This window comes from Oreochromis aureus, linkage group 13, assembly GCF_013358895.1.
Source record: "Oreochromis aureus strain Israel breed Guangdong linkage group 13, ZZ_aureus, whole genome shotgun sequence".
NCBI lineage: Eukaryota > Metazoa > Chordata > Actinopteri > Cichliformes > Cichlidae > Oreochromis > Oreochromis aureus.
In genome coordinates this window covers 21533480-21552941 of record NC_052954.1, presented here as the reverse complement: position 1 = coordinate 21552941, position 19462 = coordinate 21533480, and the positions used below count along the sequence as shown (strand labels likewise).

Sequence of the window (19462 nt, the reverse complement as noted above, 5' to 3'; positions counted from 1 at the left end):
AATGACCTCTTCTGGACCATCATTGTTTTACTCTCGTCCTCAATTTCGAACCCGTAACATTAGCCAAAGCTAGTAGGCTTTGCGAAGGCCAGAATAATGATTTGACTGGCTTTATTTTGTTTCGTCACAGTTGGTGTGGAGCACCCACAATTTTGTTGTACATCTGCAATGACTATTAAGGGCTATTCTATTCTATTCTATTCTATTCTATTCTATTCTATTCTATATTCAATCTAAACCAGTTTTGATGTGTATTTGGGATCATTGTCCTTTTGGAACCCCCAAATTGTGTCCACGTTCCAACACTCTAGCTGTTGATTTGAGGTAAAGTTGTAGAATTGCTTGACAGCTGGTACAGTTTTCTTAGGTTTGAAAATCTCATGGCTTGAACTTTGGTGGTTCCTGGGTTGTTCCTGAACAGTCTAACCAATTTCCTCTCATCTGAGGGTGACAATTTGGACCTTTTTCCACACCTTGGCAAAGTGGTCACAGAGCTGAATAACTTGTACTTAAAATTGTAAAACTGTCTGAATTGACAGTTGAACTTGGAATCTGCAGTTATTTACAAATGGCTCCAAGAGACTTTCCCAACTTGCAAAAATCTACAATTCTCCTTCTTAGATCTTTACTGAGTTTCTTGGACTTTACCATTGTTCTGAATATTGCTCAGTCCAGTGAATACTGTCAAACAAATCCATTTTATGCTGGCAAACAGAAACTACCAAGTCTTAGTCAATCATGATCACTAATTAAAGGTAAATAGGGCTTGGCCTTGTCAAGCTAAAATATATTGTAGAACCTTGAGCACCACTTATTAAAGGATTTAAACGAGTTTGCTTGTATTTTTGAATCTAGGTGTATAATCTTGACCCCATTTGGTTTAGAGAAAGAAGATAATTCTTACAGAAATTCAAACTTGTGCAGCCAATTATTGTTTTTTGTTTTTTAAAAAGTCTTTAGGATCAACAGAATCATTCCACTCTGGAAAAAGGACTGATCAAAGATATCATTTAAAGCCACAAATTATCGTGACATTCATGCCCATCATGAGCATATATAAACTTTTTATGAAAACTGCATCCCTACATAGCCAAAATGCACAGTATGAGAGGTGTTGGAAGTTCAGTTTTTCTGTTGTGGACCTGATTCATATTTGAATTAAACAACCTTTTGATTCATCGTTTTACCCTCGGTGTCTCCAAAATGTTTAAGCTTTTATTTCCTATAACCTTCATCCTATTGGATAAGTGTATGGTTCACTTAGAAAGAGACACTATTATTACCACCGACAGGGGCGCTGGCGACATCAGATCCCATCTGTTATCGCGAGAGCTTGTTCAATGTGTTTCCGGCTGGTTATCCGCGACGGAAGTACAGAGAGTGGACTGTTCTTTCTTTTTAAGCAGGCATTTTGAACAAAGATATTGGGTTTAGAGTTGTATGCTTACTATATTTATCGGCAAAGAGTATTGATATTGAGGTAAGATTACACAGTAACCGGTTATTTTTGTCTCTCAACCAGTGTGCCGCTTATAGTTAGTATTAGCCGACGTACGTTAAATTTACGCAATTTTAGGGCCAAGGGAACCCTGCTTGCTAACCGTTTAGCGCCATGTTAGCGTGGATGCTATATGAGACAAAAAGTAAATCATGGTCTAGTATTTTTTGTGACACAGCTTTCACTCATTACAGGTTTTACACAGCCTACGTTAGAAGTTTGTACATTCGGCATGTGCCTAATCCAGGCTAGCACGCAAATTTATCCCGTTTGTCACTGAATTATAGGATATGTGCTAACGCAAGTAGCCACTTTCCCTGTTTTGTCAACACAGATGTCGGAGGACTTGGTTAAACAGTTGAGCAACTACAAAGCCCAGCTGCAGCAAGTTGAAGTCGCTCTTTCTACTGATCCAGACAATGAAGACCTTCTTAAACTCCAAAAAGACTTACAGGTTTGTTTAATTTACTCATAGTAGACAACTGCTTCTTTTTAAAGCAAGGGTAAAGTGATGTGTTGCTGTTAGTTTTAAAGTAACACTCCGAAAATCTAAAGGAATGTGAATTCTTCGAATTTAATTATAAGTTCTGAATAAATGGAAAAAAAACCCTATGAATTAAATATTTTTTATACAATGTTGTTTTTGACTTAAAATTATTTGCTATCATTCAGGAGAGATGTTTCACAGATTATAGCTCAATAAGTCATTTACAGCAGTTTAAATACTTGCAATAACTTTTTGGCACAACAGTCGGTCACATTTGTATATTTGTGAAATATATATCTTCTTGAAATTTGCCATATATATAAAGTTAGGTCTTTTTCAACAAATTAGCTACATTTTTTTAAATGGTAATTTTTGGTAATTAAAGAAGCCATACACATGTAGACTTGGAAGCATATTATTAATTTGATGCTCCGTAATGTGTATGGACTGATGCTGATGTTGTGATGTGGAAAAGAACTGATGATCTCATGATAAGGTTTTGTCCTATATGGAGAATACCCCATTTAACAAACCATTTTCCTCTGCATGAAGGCAATGGCATGCATTCAAACTTGTAGGAAACTGAAATGTTTCAAAAGACAATATTTTGAGTTATTCCTATTTTAATCTTTTAAAGTTCTGACTGTCTTTACAGTTGAGCTTGATTTCCTTAACTGATGAATTTTTTAAACCTTAATTGTGGAGCGTGCCACAGTGATTTATATTATGATACTTTTGCACTTGAAATCTCTCTGTCACTCTGCTTTTATTGTTACAACTGAAGCGACTTTAAGTGTTATTGTTAACTATATTTTCTGATGGAAAACGAAAATCTGATTTCCTTTTTTAATTGTGTATTTTGCAGGAAGTCATTGATTTGACAAAAGACCTCCTGACCTCACAGCCGGCAGAGACTGTTGCCAAAACAAGTGGCTCAGACACAGTTCCCGTGAAGCATGGCTGGAAAGTGGGAGACAGGTGTCTGGCTATGTGGAGTCAGGACGGACAGTGAGTGTCAGCAGCCTCTTTAAATGAAAACATTATATGTGTTCGCATACTTTTTTTAGCGCTGCAATTTAAATCCTTATCTGATTCACAGTAGCTATTTTATTATTTATTTTATTATTTTTGTAGATGCATGTTCGTTGCACATGTCAAGTACCTAAATATCCAACTGTACTTGTTAACTGAGTCAAGGAAATGAGATTATTTATATTGATATGGGACAGCATTGTAAAAACAATATTGTAAGCAACAATTTTAATTTTAAATCCACACATTTAGCCATGTTTAAGGAAACAAGTGTACAGTTTTTTTTAATAAATATATATTGTGAAAATTGTAATAATAGAAAATGTTGTAAGATGTGTAGTTGTATTTAACAGACAGATTATATATTAGTTTTAGGCTTTACTTATAAAGTAGAGCTGGAGTATTTGGCTCATACTCACCTGCTTACAGACGGGATTTTTTTGCAGGATTTATGAAGCTGAGATTGAGGAGATAGACCGAGACAACGGCACTGCAGCCGTTACCTTCACTGGATATGGGAATGCTGAAGTGATTCCTCTACAGAACCTCAAGGCAGTAGAGGAAGGAAAGCTTTTGGAGGAGGATGGGAGTGTAAAGCCAAAGTCGAGGTAGGAGCAAACTCTTCTCTAACTCACTCAATGAAGCTCTGTGCATATAAAACTGAACCTAATTCAAGGACAGGAAAGGGAACAGCTGTAATCAACCATACGGACAATTGAGACACAATTAAATGATTTTAAAGCTTTAGAACTAACAACACAAGAGTTCTCCTGGAAAACTGGTGAACTTTGAAGAATTGGTGCTACATAACTCAAAAAAGCAATTGAACTGGGACTTGCCTGGAAAGGCAACATTTTTGTTAATATTGTACATGTTTCCTTTTCAAATAAAATTAATTATTGATGATGATGATGATGATGATGATACAATACAATACAATACAATTTTATTTATATAGCACATTTAAAAACCCGAAGGCACACCAAAGTGCTTCACAGTAACATGTAGAATCAACATAAATCAATAACAGGGTACAAATCAGGCACTAGCACAGACAGGATAGAGGCACTAACAGACCAGGAGATTTAGGTAAATACAAAATCTGCTAAGACAAAAACAGCAGTAAAATTAATAAAAAATAATAATAAATTTAATAAAATCTAATAAAAGATTTAACAAATTAAAATTTAAAAGATTAAAAGGGTGTTAACTGGTCAGGAAAGCCAAGTCAAACAGATATGCTTTTAATCTTGATTTAAAGGATTGGACAGAATCCAAGGCTCGAATAGAAGCAGGGAGGCTATTCCAAAGTTTGGGTGCAGCTGAAGCAAAGGCACGATCGCCTCTGGTTTTCAGTCTAAGCTTAGGTTGGGCCAGAAGTAATTGATCTGATGATGATAATAATGATAATAATAATGATGACGTGAATGATGGTGGCACAAGGGGAAAGAGTGCATTGACCCAGGACTATAAAAGGTATGTTATAGTTTCAACAGGTGTGCTTGGGTGTGTATGTGACATAAATTCAGTCATAAAACTGTGAGCTCGAGGCTCCCTGAAGATAACCATGTAAAGATTGCACTACACTGTACCATCTACACACCCTTCAGGTGGGCAAACACCAGGCTTAGAACAGAACTACAGAATTACAGGCAAGCGGATCTCCCAAAGCCCCTCCATTGACACTTGTGCTTACGATCCGACAAGTAGAAGATGCCTTAAACACACTCTGTTTTGCGTTCCCCCCTTTTTTGGGGGGGTCCAGTTGCATGTGTTGCTGCATAAGCGATGATCGTCTCACAGACACTCAAAGAAACAGGGTTTTTTTGGGGATGTTTTTGTCTGATTTTGGAGAAATGATCATTAAGAAAACAATAGGAAATTCTACCATTATCCATGAAAAAAGTTTCTTTTCTTTTCTTAATCATCAGTTTAAAACTATGCATATACCTGTAACAATTAGCTTTATTAGTAGAAACACATCAATCTCTACTACTAAAGAAGAAAGTAGAAAAATAAGATTGTTTCTGTAAACAAGGGCTAAAATTCGAGGGACCGGAACTGGCAAATTTCCACTATTCTTGTTCCGGAGTCGTCATTAATTGGTCATATGGCTGATTAAGAACTGGTCTGCTTCAATCATACACAACTTGCGCACAGCAGTGCAGACAAATAGTCACTTCTGCAGTCACAACCATATGCTAACAAAGCATGGAAGTAAGTTTGCCAAAGACCACTGTGAAAACCTTTGTAACAACAAACCTAATCAGACAGCTAAATGTGGACACTCTAAAGAAGTTAACAGAGGGAAAGTAGCTGAAAGTATCAAGGACTCAAAGCCAGCCACAAGGCAGCAGCTTCAGCAAGAGTAAGGGATTTAAGCTGTTAAAAGGAAAATTGTGGAGATGAATATAAACAAGAAAAGGGACAGTGTCCTGCTCCAGGCTAATTTATAGGCACATTGGAAAATGATGCAAGTACCTGAAAGTCTTTTGCTGAATAGATCTGCTGCACCTGCTTTTGGTTGGTAAGGTAAAATCTGTCAGATTCGGTTGGGTGTACAGCAACACTTCCAGTTCATTTTTTTGTACCGCTTTCCAGGAGCAGAGCACTTCATTTTCAATAAAGTGAGAGAACATCCTTTAACTTACAGCAGTTTAAGGAAAATTCCCCCCATTTAATAAGCTCTTTATTCTGAAAATAATGTTTTGTGTTGAAGAAAAATTTATTTTTTTCTGTGTAAATGCTGTCAGTTACAATTCTTAGAAAGAAAATCAGAATCGGGGGAGAATCTGTGTTGACTCTCTCTCGCTCTCTCTCTCTCTCTCTCTCTAGGAAAGAGCAGATAGCAGAGCAGAGGGAGTATAAAAAGAAGAAAGCTCAGAAGAAGGTACAGAGGATGAAGGAGCTGGAGCAAGAACGAGAGGAACAAAAGTCAAAGTGGCAGCAGTTCAACAATAAAGCCTACTCAAAGAACAAGAAAGGCCAGGTAAGTTATTTTTAAGACTAGTGTTAGAAAACCAAGATATCGGCTTGAAACTAGTGACATGTGTCCATAGGTTACTGTTAAGTTCTTTGTAATGCATAATTAATACAAATTTTCCAGTACTACATTGTTGTAACAGCTACTAATGTTGATTTCCATGTGGTTTTGTTTATTCTAGGTGAAGAGGAGCATATTTGCATCTCCAGAAAGCGTCAACGGAAAGGTGGGAGTGGGAACGTGTGGTATTGCAGACAAGCCTATGACCCAGTACCATGACACGTCCAAATACAATGTCAGACATCTAATGCCACAATGACCTGATATGACCTGTACATAATAGTCCACTGTATACTAGCTGTATCAGTGCTTTCCATTGTGTTTATACATGATTTAAGTTTCTCGAGTAAAGTAAGCTTTGAAAGTAAGTGCTTGCACACCAATGTTTTGAAATATTGTTGTAGTTTCATATATATATATATATATATATATATATATATATATATATATATATATATATATATATATATATATATCATTATTATTATTATTATTATTATCATTATTATCATTATTATTATTATCATTATTATTATTATTATTAGTATTAGCCACAACAAATAAAATCCATATGAGGGACTTGCCCTCCATTGGAGCAAGGTCATCTATTATGTAAGAAAAGGAAATAGTGTTTTAGAAAAGCCATAGAGTTTGCCGTTTGTCCACTGAGGCCAAATACCATCTGTTTTATTTATAAACATGCGCCTGTAGATGTGGTGTTTGCATTTGAGGCTGGATTTTAAACATTAACGTGTTCTAGGAAAGTCTGAAGAAGAAGAATGGTGTTGATTTTGAGTTGGCTGAATTTAAGTTTTCCCTCATGTACATATAACAGTGAAATAAACATTGTTTTCAGTTTTTAAAGATTTGATCCTTTACATCATTTCACCATCTCAGCAGTATATTTTAGTTGTGGCCCCGTCAGGTCCTGTAGGTGGTGGTAAAGCAATGTCGTCAACATCAGGTTGCAGCTGTGAATACAACCGATTTTCTCATTTGAGTAACATGATTTTTTTTTTTTTTTTTTATGTTAGATGCTCAACATTGGTCAGCTTGCACTTGCATGTGAAACTTGCTCTGTTCTAATACAACTCATCTAACTTCATTGAACGTTAAAAGTTGGGATTAAAAGAGACAGCATTGGGGTTTTTCTGTGTAGAGGTTTATTAAGATTTCAAGGGTAGTTATCAGGAACTGTAACAAAGCAGGGAACCAGCAGCACATGTTTTGCAAAAAAGTCACCTTGGATGGCTGATTAAGCACAAGAAAAACATTCTGGGGGTGTGCTTCAACGTACTTCCTTAACAAAAGTCATTTTCATAGTGCATTTTATAGTTTCCCAAACATGTTGGGGGTTACAGGTGCAAGAGTCATATACCCACTTTAAGACACAATTTGGTGGTGATCTACTTAGAAACTGGATCAGAAGAATGCAGATAAATGGTCTCATTTGGTTTCATGGATTCGAATAGCTCAGCAGTGCAATTCTTTGCGTCAAATACACGTCAAATTATCAAGTCTCCAGATTTCAAGGATTTTAGCTTTTTCTGCTACGATACAAACAACAAAGTTAAACAATGAAGTACAAACCAAAATCTGTGGTGTTTATGTGGTTCATGCTACAAACATGGTTTTAAGACTCAATCAAAAGCACATTACAACATGATTAGAAAGGCTACATTCAAATACACATGCACCATAGCGTTTCGAGTCCATTACAATCATTTCACTGTTGATTATGAATAGCTGGTACTACCGCTGGAGCAAGTGGAAAACTATAATTTGGAGTTGGACGGACAGAATAATGTGCTAAACCCAGCCAACACTGAAGATATATTAAAACTAGAGGCATTATTGCTTGAGCTTTGTGCTTGGACAAGTGCGGGATAGCTTATTACTGTCTAAAAAAATTTAATTCACGCACAGTGTGAAAGCATTTTGAGTAATGCATTAAACTCCTAGCACTGTTTCAGTGGGGATTTTACATCATGTAAGTTTGGTAAACATTTAGAAACAGAAAATAATGAAAGAATTTAACAGCAAGGTTTTTTTTTCCCATTCAAGCATGACCAAGACCTAGCTACAGTACAATTAAATATACCAAAAATAAATATTATATGCAAAATAAATTAGAATAACAAGGGTGGACTGCACCACCTGTCTGTATCTGACTGTATGTCACTTAAGAAGTAGGACGCCACATGGATCAATGATGTTTGTGGGTCCTAAAGCAGAGGTTATAGAAGTATGATAAACATTTTGGAATGCAGACATTTTAGCCCTTTCCTCTGACTTGTACATTTACAAGAAGTGCTATCTGGATATATTATCCAAAGAAAAAGGGCCATGTTTTTTTTTTTACAAGGCAATGGAGCGAACGTTCCCAATGGTGAGTTTCTAGCTGGTATTTGGGATTTTTTTGTCTGTTTTGCTGGTTTCTGAGGATCAACTTCACTAAAGGTACAGTTTATTCTTTAGTGTTTGACACAGGTGCATTCATGGGTCCTCTAAAGGATCACTATCAAGTGCAGGTATGGCGGCTTCAAGCTGGTAATGGGTAAAGGGACATTCGGGTGATTGGTTAAGTCATCTTTTAAAGTAAGGAAACCGTATATTGCTGGAGATTTCTGGCTGTGTAAATTGGAGCCGCTTGGCTTTTGGAAGGAGACTGTTTTAGACCTTCAGACTTGAGCTGAACTTAAGGCTGGTTCTTGGGTGGAGATGTTTCATTTGTCAGGTAAAGATAGGATAGGGGCTGGTTCTTCTGATGACACATTAGCTAAACGGTAAGGGAGACTGGAGCTGTAGGCTGGTACTTTGACAGGTAAAAGCCATAAAAGACTGCAGCTTAATGAAAGTATAGGCTGGTGCTTTAAGCAGAAAAGGCCAGTTTCAGGCTGCAAGTGGAGTAGCCCTCGTCACTGGCGGAGCTCTGCCGGCTGCTATGGTCATCCAGGTCGCTTGCACCACTGGTGCTTACACTGTCCATTTCTCCATGGGAGAACTCAGTGCTTTCCACATCAACTTCAATTTCCTCTGCTCAAACACACACACAGAAAAAAAGCCAATGAATACAAATCAATCTATGTATTTGAAATGAAATGAAGCCTTTAGTGCAGGTACTAACCTCTATCAGACTCTGATCGATCAGAGTCCATGCGGGAACCCAGGCTGTCCGTACGAACGCGCTCCCACTCTCCATGGGTCTGCAGCAGAGCTAGCTGCCTCTGCAGGTGCCTTTGCTCCCTCTCTAAGGTCTCCAGCTGGTGCTGACTCCTCCGGTCTATCTCTTCAAGTTTCTAAAAAGTGGCACAAGTAAGAATTAGGCACTGCATTACGTAGAAACCTAACAACGATGTCAGGCAATCTGTGAGGTTCTGAACCATCCCAGTCGGTGTTTACAAAAAGCATTTTCAAAGATATCGTTATCACTACACCTCTGTAAATGTTCCTCATGTTTAACATAATATGGAAAGCATGGCAGAATTCTCATGTATGCAGCGAGTTGATAATGTGGTAATATGTACATATATATGGCTGCTGTAAAATGCGTTAACCCCCTGCGCTTTCCAATAAATTATTTAACACAGTGACAGCAAGTTGCTGAATGGGATCTAAGGGAATAGATGGTGTCTGTGTGTGGTGGATAAAAGTGAAATATGGCTGGATGGAGAAGGAAGAGAATTCGTTTTATGAGCTTCGCTATACAAATGAATGTAAAGGTCACCCCATCCTGCTTTGGACAAGAGCGTTTTGCTTTTGGCCCTCTTAGTTTTAATTTATGCATTTAACCTTCGCCAACTTGGACTCCAGTCCAGTTTAGGTCCAGTTATGATTTCCAGTAGTTTTTGTTGGATGTGCGTACTTCAAGCTGTTTACTGGTTACTAAGAAATAACCAAAATCCTGGAATTGCATTATGAACCTCTGTAATCATACGGATATAAGATCACATAAATCCGGTCATTACGCCCAGTTGTCCCATGAATCAAAGATCATGCATGGAACTGTAGCAGCACAGTCCAGATAGTTTGCACACAAACCAGCAGTTGGACAAGATTTACTGCTTATGCGTACATTGAAACTAATGTATTTTCTCCACAGCTGCACATTTATAGTTCCAAGTGGCAGAATGTGTAAAATGAACAGTGATTTTGGGGGAAAGTAATTAATTGAAAAAGCACTGCTTTTCATATTGGCAAAAGCTTTGTATTACATTTCATGTAATGTCCCCTATTATATTATTAAGATAATAAGCATTAGGGACATATTAGCTTGAAATATAAATACAGATTTTTTGGCTGAGACACCTGCTTCATTTTACATAAATATGACAAAAATGTATTTGTGGTATTATATTATGAAGGGTAAGACTTTTGACCTGCTAGTTCTGAATAACGTTTAAATAGACTTGTGTGTTTATATAATTGAGGTGAACTTCCAGTTCACCTAAATGGAATTTGGTATAATGGAGCCTCCACATAAGTGACAGTAGTACTAGCCTTTCTCTCTGCAGCTCAACAGAGCTTATTATTGGCTGCACCTGCTCCACCTTTTATTGTACTGCACAACCCCTGGTTCCAAAAATACACCGCAGCAGCATTCAAAAGCCTCATTTCCTGGATGTGAAACAGGCAAGTCCAAAGTCAACAGCTGACATCTTAGGTACTTTACTCACTAACCCCGACTGTGATAAACTCTCAGAGCCTGTTGCCAAGCCAGGATTGCTTTCATATTGTAGCCCTTAGTCATTCTTTAGCTGTTGCTCACAGCTGGAAACTGTACAAAACTGTGCAAAAAAAACAGCACTAATTTTTCCACCAAAGTTTGATCTGAGTTTGCTTGCTGCACTCAGGGGAGCCATTGCATTGAATGTTTGAAATCTTTAAGTCTCTTTTAGTTCAGTCAGTCAACCAGTTTTAATAGCAGGATAGCTGCGGTGCTCCTAAGTCCAGGGTTAAGTGTCCCATTCTGACGTTATCCTGCAGTATTAAAGACACAAGTTCTAATCAAAGACTTACCAAGGCTCAAAACCTTGCAAAGGTGAGCCCTGCAAACATCCCTGGAGAGATTTTTTCAAAGGGGCAGAAAAACTCAAACAACCACACAGCAGCTGCCTTAAGGTCCAATCATCTTGGGGTTCTGGGAAAAGTAACTCTGCTCGGAAAATCCCTACTTTACATGTAAACCATCAGCGTGCAAGCATTTAGCGTTGCTTTATTGCCAGTTTATGATAAATGTTGTGTTTATCTAGTCGTATCTTCTCCTTTCCTAGTGTTTGAACTGAGTCGGTTACAATTAAAATCAAACCTTTTTATCCTGCAGTGGCTGCTGCAAATAACACAGCTCTCTCCCCCGTTTGAGCCAATATACAAAGCAATTTGCTGTAAACAGAATGCCGGCACTGCTGTTGACAGCAACAGGCCTTTTCTTTTTATTTTATTATTATTTTTTTTATTTTTTTTACTGATAATTACCCATGACTGAATTTAGTTGCTTTGGTTTCAGGGTCCTGCTCTTAGTCACGCTTTGCCTGTATCCAGGCCTTTGAATCTCACCACTTTGCAGAAACACAGCAGACAGTTCTGTTTGATTTCAGGCCAGTTCATGCTGGCTCGCCGTCACACCGCTATGGCTTGCTGGGACACATTATGTTATTAGTATCACCTGTGTTCTTCGTGCTACGACAAGTCAAAGCCCCTGCTGTGAATAAGGCCTTTTTCGGCATGTTGACTAAACGGTTATGTTGTTGCTGCTGCTTTCCCAAACCGATATCAACCAAACTATTAACACGTGGGGAGTCAGGCAGAAAAAGCACAATGTCAGTATGGTTGCATTACTACTTTTGAGAGGAAATCAGCTCTTAGTCCCATTATAGCACCATACTCCTCCCTTAGACTACCACACCTTGATATGTGCTTTGGCCTTGTTGAGCAGTCCCAGAGTGGTATGCCGACTGCAGTCTGGTCCCAGAGGAATGAGGGACTTCAACCTCTCCAAGCACAGACGAAGATGTGCTCGCCTGTAAATGACATAGAGCAATCTGCATTATTCAACATAATACATGAACAGAAAACTGACTGATGAATTTGCACAGTAATGTATTCATTTGCACTGATCCTCATCCGGTCAGATTATTACCTCCTCATCCAATTTGATTTGTATCTTATTAGAAAAAGCAAAAACTACTTGATTGATCCTCATCAATTCTATTCAGGATGATGAGTGATGTAAGTGTTAATGGATCCTGGCACTTTATCTGTTTATCCCTTTTGCTCATAAGCTATGCCATCTGACTCCCTTACAATTAAATATGGATCTGTCTGGTCCCAGATTTAAAAACTGCCGAGGTCAGCCTGATATTCTATTTCTGATCCACCAAAGCCTCTGAGCCTGTGGTCTGAATGAATGCAGAAACTGGCAAAGGACACTCACTATCCTTTCAAAAAAATGGTGTAAAATGTAGGTCAAGTCATGATGTCATCTCTTTTCTTCTGCATTGGCCACCATTTTGTAATAGAAAACAGTCCTTTATGAGCCTTCTTGAAGATGCTCCCTTCCTCTTTTCATTTATCATTTAAAGTGAGAATATGTCACACATGGCTGGTCATTTAATTTTAGGATAAATGTGTCCTGACGTTTGTTTCAGAGCAGAGGCTGCCTCATCCTGGAGCTACAGAAGCAAGCTGCAGTTAGACCTGCAGCTGAGAATCTCTCACGAAGGAGCCCTGTTGTCTGGAAACAGACGGTTCCCATTTGCTGACTGGGGAAATGTCTGCATGTCCTCTAGGAACAGTGCTGCTTACACCTCCCTTTTATTTGCCTCGCAAAACGCACTCTCCTATCACACACAACTCATGAAATATCAGAGTTATTGATAAAAAAAGGCCTTTTTTTATAATCCCATGATGATACTATGCTGATTTATAGAACTCTGGTACGAGTCATGTTGAAAATGCATGGCCAACGTGTTTAGCATATGACTTAGATATGCAAACAAGGACGCAGAAAGCTTTTATTTTATGAGTTTGAAGCTCCATTTCGAAACAACCGACTGTTGAGATAAACTGCCACAGGCGATTAAAGACTATGGGCGTGTTGTCGTTCTTTTCTGTCCTTCATCTGCACAGTCAACTTGTTATGCATAGGTAACAACGAACATTTCATTGTCTTTATTTTATCCTTTTTAGTGCAGTCTTCACCTGGCTGCATTATGTGTTTATATCCTAAACATGCATATAAGTGACCTCCTCTGTGATTTTTCACTCACCTGTTCTTTTCCAGTTCATTGTGTGCCGACCTGTTGAAAATGATACATATATAACCAGAAGGGTCACATGGCTTAAATATGCAAAATACAGCATATGCATATAAATATATTTCAAGACTTTAACCTACCTATTGTGAATATTGTCCAGTTTCCTGTTCTTCAATTTGCGTTGTTTCTGTTGAAGTGAAATCTGGGTTGCAGGGTATGTTGAAGCATACCCGTGCTCACATTCTGGTGATAGAAGAAAAAAGATAAAGAGGATTAAATTTGCTACAAGGAAGAAGATGGTTGGATTTGGGCAATGGCAACACATCCTTGGAATGACTAAAATTCAGTGCAATGCACAAGCACACCTTAAAAAATGTCCATGCATATATACGCATATAGTTTAATTTAGAGTAAGACCATTTAAACTTATGAACAACAGTCCAGACTGAAGAGCAAACGCTTGGAAACAGCCCTCAAGCAAGAAGAATTTAACAAATCACACAAGAACTACTATTCCCAGAAACCTCGCCAGACGCAATCCTGCACGCGATTGGTCACCTGCAGTGACACTCGCGTTGGGAACATGGATCCTGACCAATGAGAACTTTGCAATTTGTTCCATGTGGAAACCATGTGAACAACACATACAAGGAAGCAGATGCTGGCCGAGCAAACCCGCAGTTGGAGTTCGAATTAGGAATTTTCAGTGGAAATTAAAAACCCCACATTGCAGTCTTAGGTCAGAGAGGGCGTAAATGCGAGATTTCCGAGTGGATGTGATATTTTAGGAGCGCAATCTTAAAAAATTAGCTGTGAGAGACTGATACAAAAAAGAAGCATAAACTGGATGTCTCGTGTCATAAACGTCTACATGTATGAACGTAAATGCGCACACATGCATGGCTGTGCTAGTTAATATAATGAATACACTGAACCGTGCGTTATGAGCCGGTCTGCGTCTCCCACGGTCTGCAAAAACACCGGTTTTAATGGGAGCGGATTGCTGCAAGGCTATTGTTGCGAGGCTGTCTCCGCTATGCGATTGTTTCCCGACTTCCAAATTTCGGTGATTTCTGGAGTTCTTCGATTGATCATATTACGCAGGATAAGTGTGAGGCCGATTGAGACGGCACGGTTTCCCAGTAGCAGGTAAAACATGACGGGCTGCTGTCGGGCTGCGCGTCTTTTGTCGCCTTCGCCTCTATTGTTGTCTGCTCGGCGCATTACGTGTTAATATCCCCTGCAGCCCGTGTTTACTTACTTCCGTTGTTCTTCTCAATGTTTTCAATGTAATTGGCTGCATCGAGCAGCACTTGCACGTTCTTCATAAAAGTGCCGATTTGGTCCATTGCGGAACATTTGGAGTATATAACGTCGCTGAAAGAATAGTCGGACATCTCTCCGAAATCCTGCTGGTCCATGGACGCATCAGACTCCGACAGGACCTCTTCGGGTTTCAGCTCGCTGTGATGTCTCATGTACTTTACCATTTTTTTCTGTTCTTTCTTTGTTTCTTTTTTTTTAACTTTAGGCTTTTGGGGGGGCTTTGACAAATACGCAGCGCTGAAATTGCTCTCCTTGTTCCGTCTGTGCGCTGAGCGGATGACTGAAATGAACTAGGCTGGATGGAATTGCAGTCCTTAGCCTCAGCCACTTGCCCTACTTGGTGGATAATCCCTCCCACTAACGCATGCACATTGCATTCATTGTCAACCGTGCCATAATAAATCCTCATTATCAATACTGCAAGAGAGTAACAAATAGCACACTTGTGTCCAGTGACATTCTGCAATAATGGCTGCTTTCATTTGTAATAAAGCTGCATTATTTTAGCTGGCATAAACTGGATAATTATGACAAATGCTCCGCTTTCCATGTGCATTCAGTTATCTCTAAATATGTATGTGAACAGAGTTTAAAAGTGAAAAAGCATTAAGATCAAACGGCAGATCTGATCAATAGTTCAACCTGGATACCGGGGACAACTGCCAGGGTTGGTCTTGGTTATAAATATGTAATCACTTGGGGCTTTTGTGTTGTTAAAGGGCCCCACATGGTCCTGCTTCAATGCTGGAACCGCACACTATTCCCACATGCTTTTAAATGTGCTCTGTAATTAACATCTTTACACATTTGTACACTGGGATAGCAGTTTAGAGAGCTACTTGTGTCGCTTTCATGTTGAACCGCATTGTCATCCCATCCTCACAAAAACCAGATACCTGTGCGAGATTTGAAAGTCAATTGAATGCAGTACAACATGCAGAACTCAGGTGTTTGATGTGATAATTTTAGGTGATTCGTTTACTTCCCGCTGGATTCGAAAATTGAGTTTTGTGAGGGGAGTGCGGGTGGGGAGGGGGATTCTTGGCGTAAATCAAATGAACTCATATTAGTTCAGGTGCAGTTTGTTTGCCATTATTTGCATTTAATAATCTCATTGTTTGCCCCCCTCAGCCCCTCTGGGTGTCTTTTCCTGGTTCCAAAGCAGTCTAAACTCACATCGATATTAAAAGGAAAGTTAGAAACAAGTGAAAGGATTTTTAGGAACAGGCACAGCCAATCCTTTAGGTGCATTTCCCACAAGTGTAGAAATGACCTTACTTTACTAAACTTTAAAGTTATCTGCCATTTGCAAAAATTAACCTTGAAATTGAATCTTTTTCGAGCTTGATGCTCCACTTCTGTTGTTCCTTTTGAGAGATTAAGAAGTCATTTTGCCCCACACTGGGAGGAATGGAAGAGAACAGAGGGGGGAAAGGGACTGCCTTTACAAGGCCAGCCATGCGTGCAGGGCTGTGTTGTGCCTCTGAGACAATGGGTGCAGATGGCTGGCCCGCTGCAGATGTGGTCTGGCCTGTAACGGACGCCTGTGAGAGAGTACACCATCCCATAGAGGCTTTAATAAGCCTGGCGAGGCCTCTCACATAGACACTGAAACAGTGACGCACACTTCAGGGACACATATTCTTACAAATACAGGTCTGTTTTGACTTATAGGCACTGCATATTTCTCTCCTAATATGCAATAAGGCGTTTGTTACTGGAGCATGTTTAGCATATAAAACAACAACGCCAGTGTGCACTCAGACATCATCTACTGCTACGCACATGCTCAAAAGGACACACGAATAGAGTAAGACATGGACAGAGAGTTCAGTGGGGGATGGAAACTGACAGCATTTTACCAGGAAAAGACTCATCTGTGCTGTGAGGCTTGTGTGCAGACTGATTCTGCGTGCTGCACACTGATAGCGACTGTGGAAAGCTGACCCGCTGTAGGTTGGTGTAGAATGTGACCCCAACTGGAGTAATCTGAAAAGCCTGAGGATTACACCAGTGGCTCAGTTGTCACAGAGGAGGCAAAGTCACACAGTGCTGGAGTGTGTATAGGCTTGCCTTTATAAAAAGAATATGCCAAAAATCACACATAAGGGAGAATAATCCATTCTGGGTGTTGTCAAAAAGGCAAATATATTTATTTTTTTAAATGCGGGGGACTCTATTTGATGTTACCCTGTTAAGATGATGTTTTCAGACTATCCATTGTACCACAGCAGTCTCCCGTTGTTTCAAAACAATAGCTGCACTTTGCCCCGAGGTCACAGCAGGACAATAAAGCAGACCAGACGTGTGTCACCTGCTCCGTCCTCTCCTTAGCACTGTCAGGATGTCGATGAGGTCAGCGGCGAGCTTTTTTTTCCTTATTTATTCTTAATAACCGTCAGTCTTTGTTTTTACGTTAAACTTAAAATCGTGTTTATGTTTTCTTAATGATCTCTTTTTATTGTTGTTGGTGGTGAGATGTGTGTGTGGTTTGGGGTTTGGTGGCGGTTCAGATCCGGTCACTCCCCCCCAACATGAACACCTGTTGGAGACACCAAATCCTCTCTTTGTCTCTGCATCTCCCCCCTCTCAGTGGATTACTATGACAACGCCCATTCATATCATGGCTGAATGCTGATTATACAGCTTCCCACAATTATGTCTGAATAGAATATATTGTTTTAGGGGAGCTCGCTTTTTCTTTTTTGAAATTAGATGCAGAGGCTGTGTAAATAGTTCCCAAGATGTATTTAATATAAGAGGTGTTACTCCATCTGGTGAAAATGGCTCAAGTTTTGTGATGCATCACTGTCCAACAACATCAAAAATCTCCTCATGTTTAACTGATTCCCATGTAAGCACTCCACAGGGTATTTGTGCATACTTCTGCAGTAGCCAGTAGGTTTGTGAAGAGGCGATCAACTAACTAAAACACAACATAAAATTACAGCTTAATCATAGAATTAAGTAGATCTGGACAAGTTTGTGCACCAAGGTTATAATTAAACAAAAGCATCCAGGAAACAGCTAAATGTAAGGCTGAAATCATAAAAACAAATAAGTAATAATAATAAATTTTTTAAAAATGAAATGGCTAGCTAAAACTATGGATAACCAGCTAAGATTGTTCACTAGTATAAATAAGTTCCAAACATTGTTTCCCAAAAGTAAACCAGGCATTTAAAATGGTTTGGCTAACCAGTTAATATATAGCAAAATATTAGCATGGATAAACTGTTGAAACTGTGAAAGTAAAGTTAAAAAGAAAGAAATACTTTATCCAAAATTTAGAAAATACTTTTATTACAGCAATTAATAAACAAAAATATAAATACATAAAATCATATGTGTCTAAAGAAAATAATAAAAACAAAACTATAGTGCTAAATGCTATAGATTCACAGTTTGAATAAGAGTATTGATAAACAGTTAAAATTGTTAGCCAACAGTATAGATAACAGTTGTATAAAGACATGGATTAACTTTTGAAGAATTGGCTAACAGTATAAACTGCAGTAATCATATTAAGAAAGTACACCCTCTTTTAAATTAGATGTTTTAGGTTTCAGGACATGAAAATATCTTGGCTTTTAGCAGATCTTATAATGTGATCAATACAGTCTCACATGAACAACAACACATTACATATTATAAATTTAGCACTGATGAAAAACTAAACACACCCCTACTTCTTCCATAGAAATTAAAAGTAGGAGCCAGGTGCTGCTAATTAGTAAGTATCAACACCTCCATTAAAAACAGTCGTTTTGGGCAGTTTGACGGTCTGGAGCATTCGGTTGTGTTGCTAACGATTTTAGAGAAGCAATTGTTGCCGCTGAACAATCTCTGATGGGTTATAAGACGATTTCAAGACAATTTAAGAAAATGAAACAAACAAAAACCCAAGAGGTGTATTTCGGACTCAGTTACACTGCAGGCTTCAGTTAGCATGTTAAATGTTAAAGATCATGAAAGTACAAAAAGAAAACATGAAAGTGTGGTTTGTATGAAAGGCTATGGAGTTCCCAGGAGAAAGCCTCTCCCCTTAAAAAAAAATAGACCATAACAGCAAAGTTGCATGTCAGCAACTCATAAGATGTTAGGAACAATGGCTTTTGGATACACAACAACAAGGTGGAGTTATGCGGCTATTGCGCAGCTCCACACTTGGAGAGAACCAAAACAGCAAGGTGGTGGAGGGGTGATGATCGGGGCTTGTTTTGAAGTTAGATGATCTGGGCACCTTACGGTCATTGTGTCAGCCATGGACTCCTTTGTATACCTAAATATTCTAGAGTCAAATGTGAGGCCATCTGTTCAACTGCTAAAACTCAGAGTGGTGCAACAGGACAATGATCCCACTGCATTCCTCAGCAATTTCAGAGACTAAAGTCATGCAGGAAACAATTACAAGTTTTGCTGCTGAAGGTGTTGAATCATAGGAAGTACTTACTTTTCCACACACTGCTTCTGCATTTTGCTCAGTTAAAAAAAATAGTGATGCAGTATAATAAATCTCATGTTGTTGCTCATTTGAAGCATTTACTTAATTTTAAGGTCTAATAAGGACTAGATAATGTCCTGATATGTAATACTTTAGAAGTGGCAAATGGTGCACTTTTTACCACAAGTGTGTGTAAAATGTTACAAAGTGGATTAAAAGTTGAAATTTGTCACCAAGTCATGAAATAAATGACTGCTAAACAGAGTCATAGCTAAATGCACTTGGTGAATAGTTTAAAGTTGTAGATATCTCAGTTTAAACATCAAACAGATCTATTTTGAGATGAGTTCAAATAAAGCGATTTAATGATGAAAAC

The 19462-nt window shown here is 38.7% G+C and overlaps 2 protein-coding genes across 2 annotated transcripts; one reads left to right on the top strand and one right to left on the bottom strand.

The window, feature by feature from the left end:
- The first annotated feature begins 1336 nt into the window (after positions 1–1336).
- On the top strand, positions 1337–6924 carry smndc1 (survival motor neuron domain containing 1). Its single transcript, XM_031756921.2, has 6 exons — positions 1337–1480; positions 1833–1952; positions 2851–2993; positions 3464–3625; positions 5853–6006; positions 6182–6924. Exons 2-6 carry the CDS (start codon positions 1833–1835, stop codon positions 6317–6319), a joined length of 717 nt encoding a protein of 238 aa, XP_031612781.1. The 5' UTR covers positions 1337–1480; the 3' UTR covers positions 6320–6924.
- Positions 6925–7643: 719 nt separating this feature from the next.
- On the bottom strand, positions 7644–15090 carry LOC116333941 (max-interacting protein 1-like). The gene is made up of 6 exons (XM_031757234.2): positions 14578–15090; positions 13457–13559; positions 13329–13358; positions 11966–12080; positions 9188–9359; positions 7644–9096 (listed from the first exon to the last, which is right to left on the bottom strand). The coding sequence occupies exons 1-6, from the start codon at positions 14804–14806 to the stop codon at positions 8933–8935; spliced, it is 813 nt and encodes a 270-aa protein (XP_031613094.1). The 5' UTR covers positions 14807–15090; the 3' UTR covers positions 7644–8932.
- Positions 15091–19462: the final 4372 nt, after the last annotated feature.

Bases quoted from the DNA above. Each gene is read 5' to 3' on its own strand.
- smndc1 (XM_031756921.2), top strand. From the start codon at position 1,833: ATGTCGGAGGACTTGGTTAAACAGTTGAGCAACTACAAAGCCCAGCTG. The intron at 1,953-2,850 runs GTTTGTTTAATT...TGTATTTTGCAG, and splicing joins AACTCCAAAAAGACTTACAG to GAAGTCATTGATTTGACAAA. The intron at 3,626-5,852 runs GTAGGAGCAAAC...CTCTCTCTCTAG, and splicing joins AGTGTAAAGCCAAAGTCGAG to GAAAGAGCAGATAGCAGAGC.
- LOC116333941 (XM_031757234.2), bottom strand. From the start codon at position 14,806: ATGGTAAAGTACATGAGACATCACAGCGAGCTGAAACCCGAAGAGGTC. The intron at 13,560-14,577 runs GTAAGTAAACAC...TTCTATCACCAG, and splicing joins CATTGAGAAGAACAACGGAA to AATGTGAGCACGGGTATGCT. The intron at 13,359-13,456 runs GTAGGTTAAAGT...CATTTTCAACAG, and splicing joins CTGGACAATATTCACAATAG to GTCGGCACACAATGAACTGG.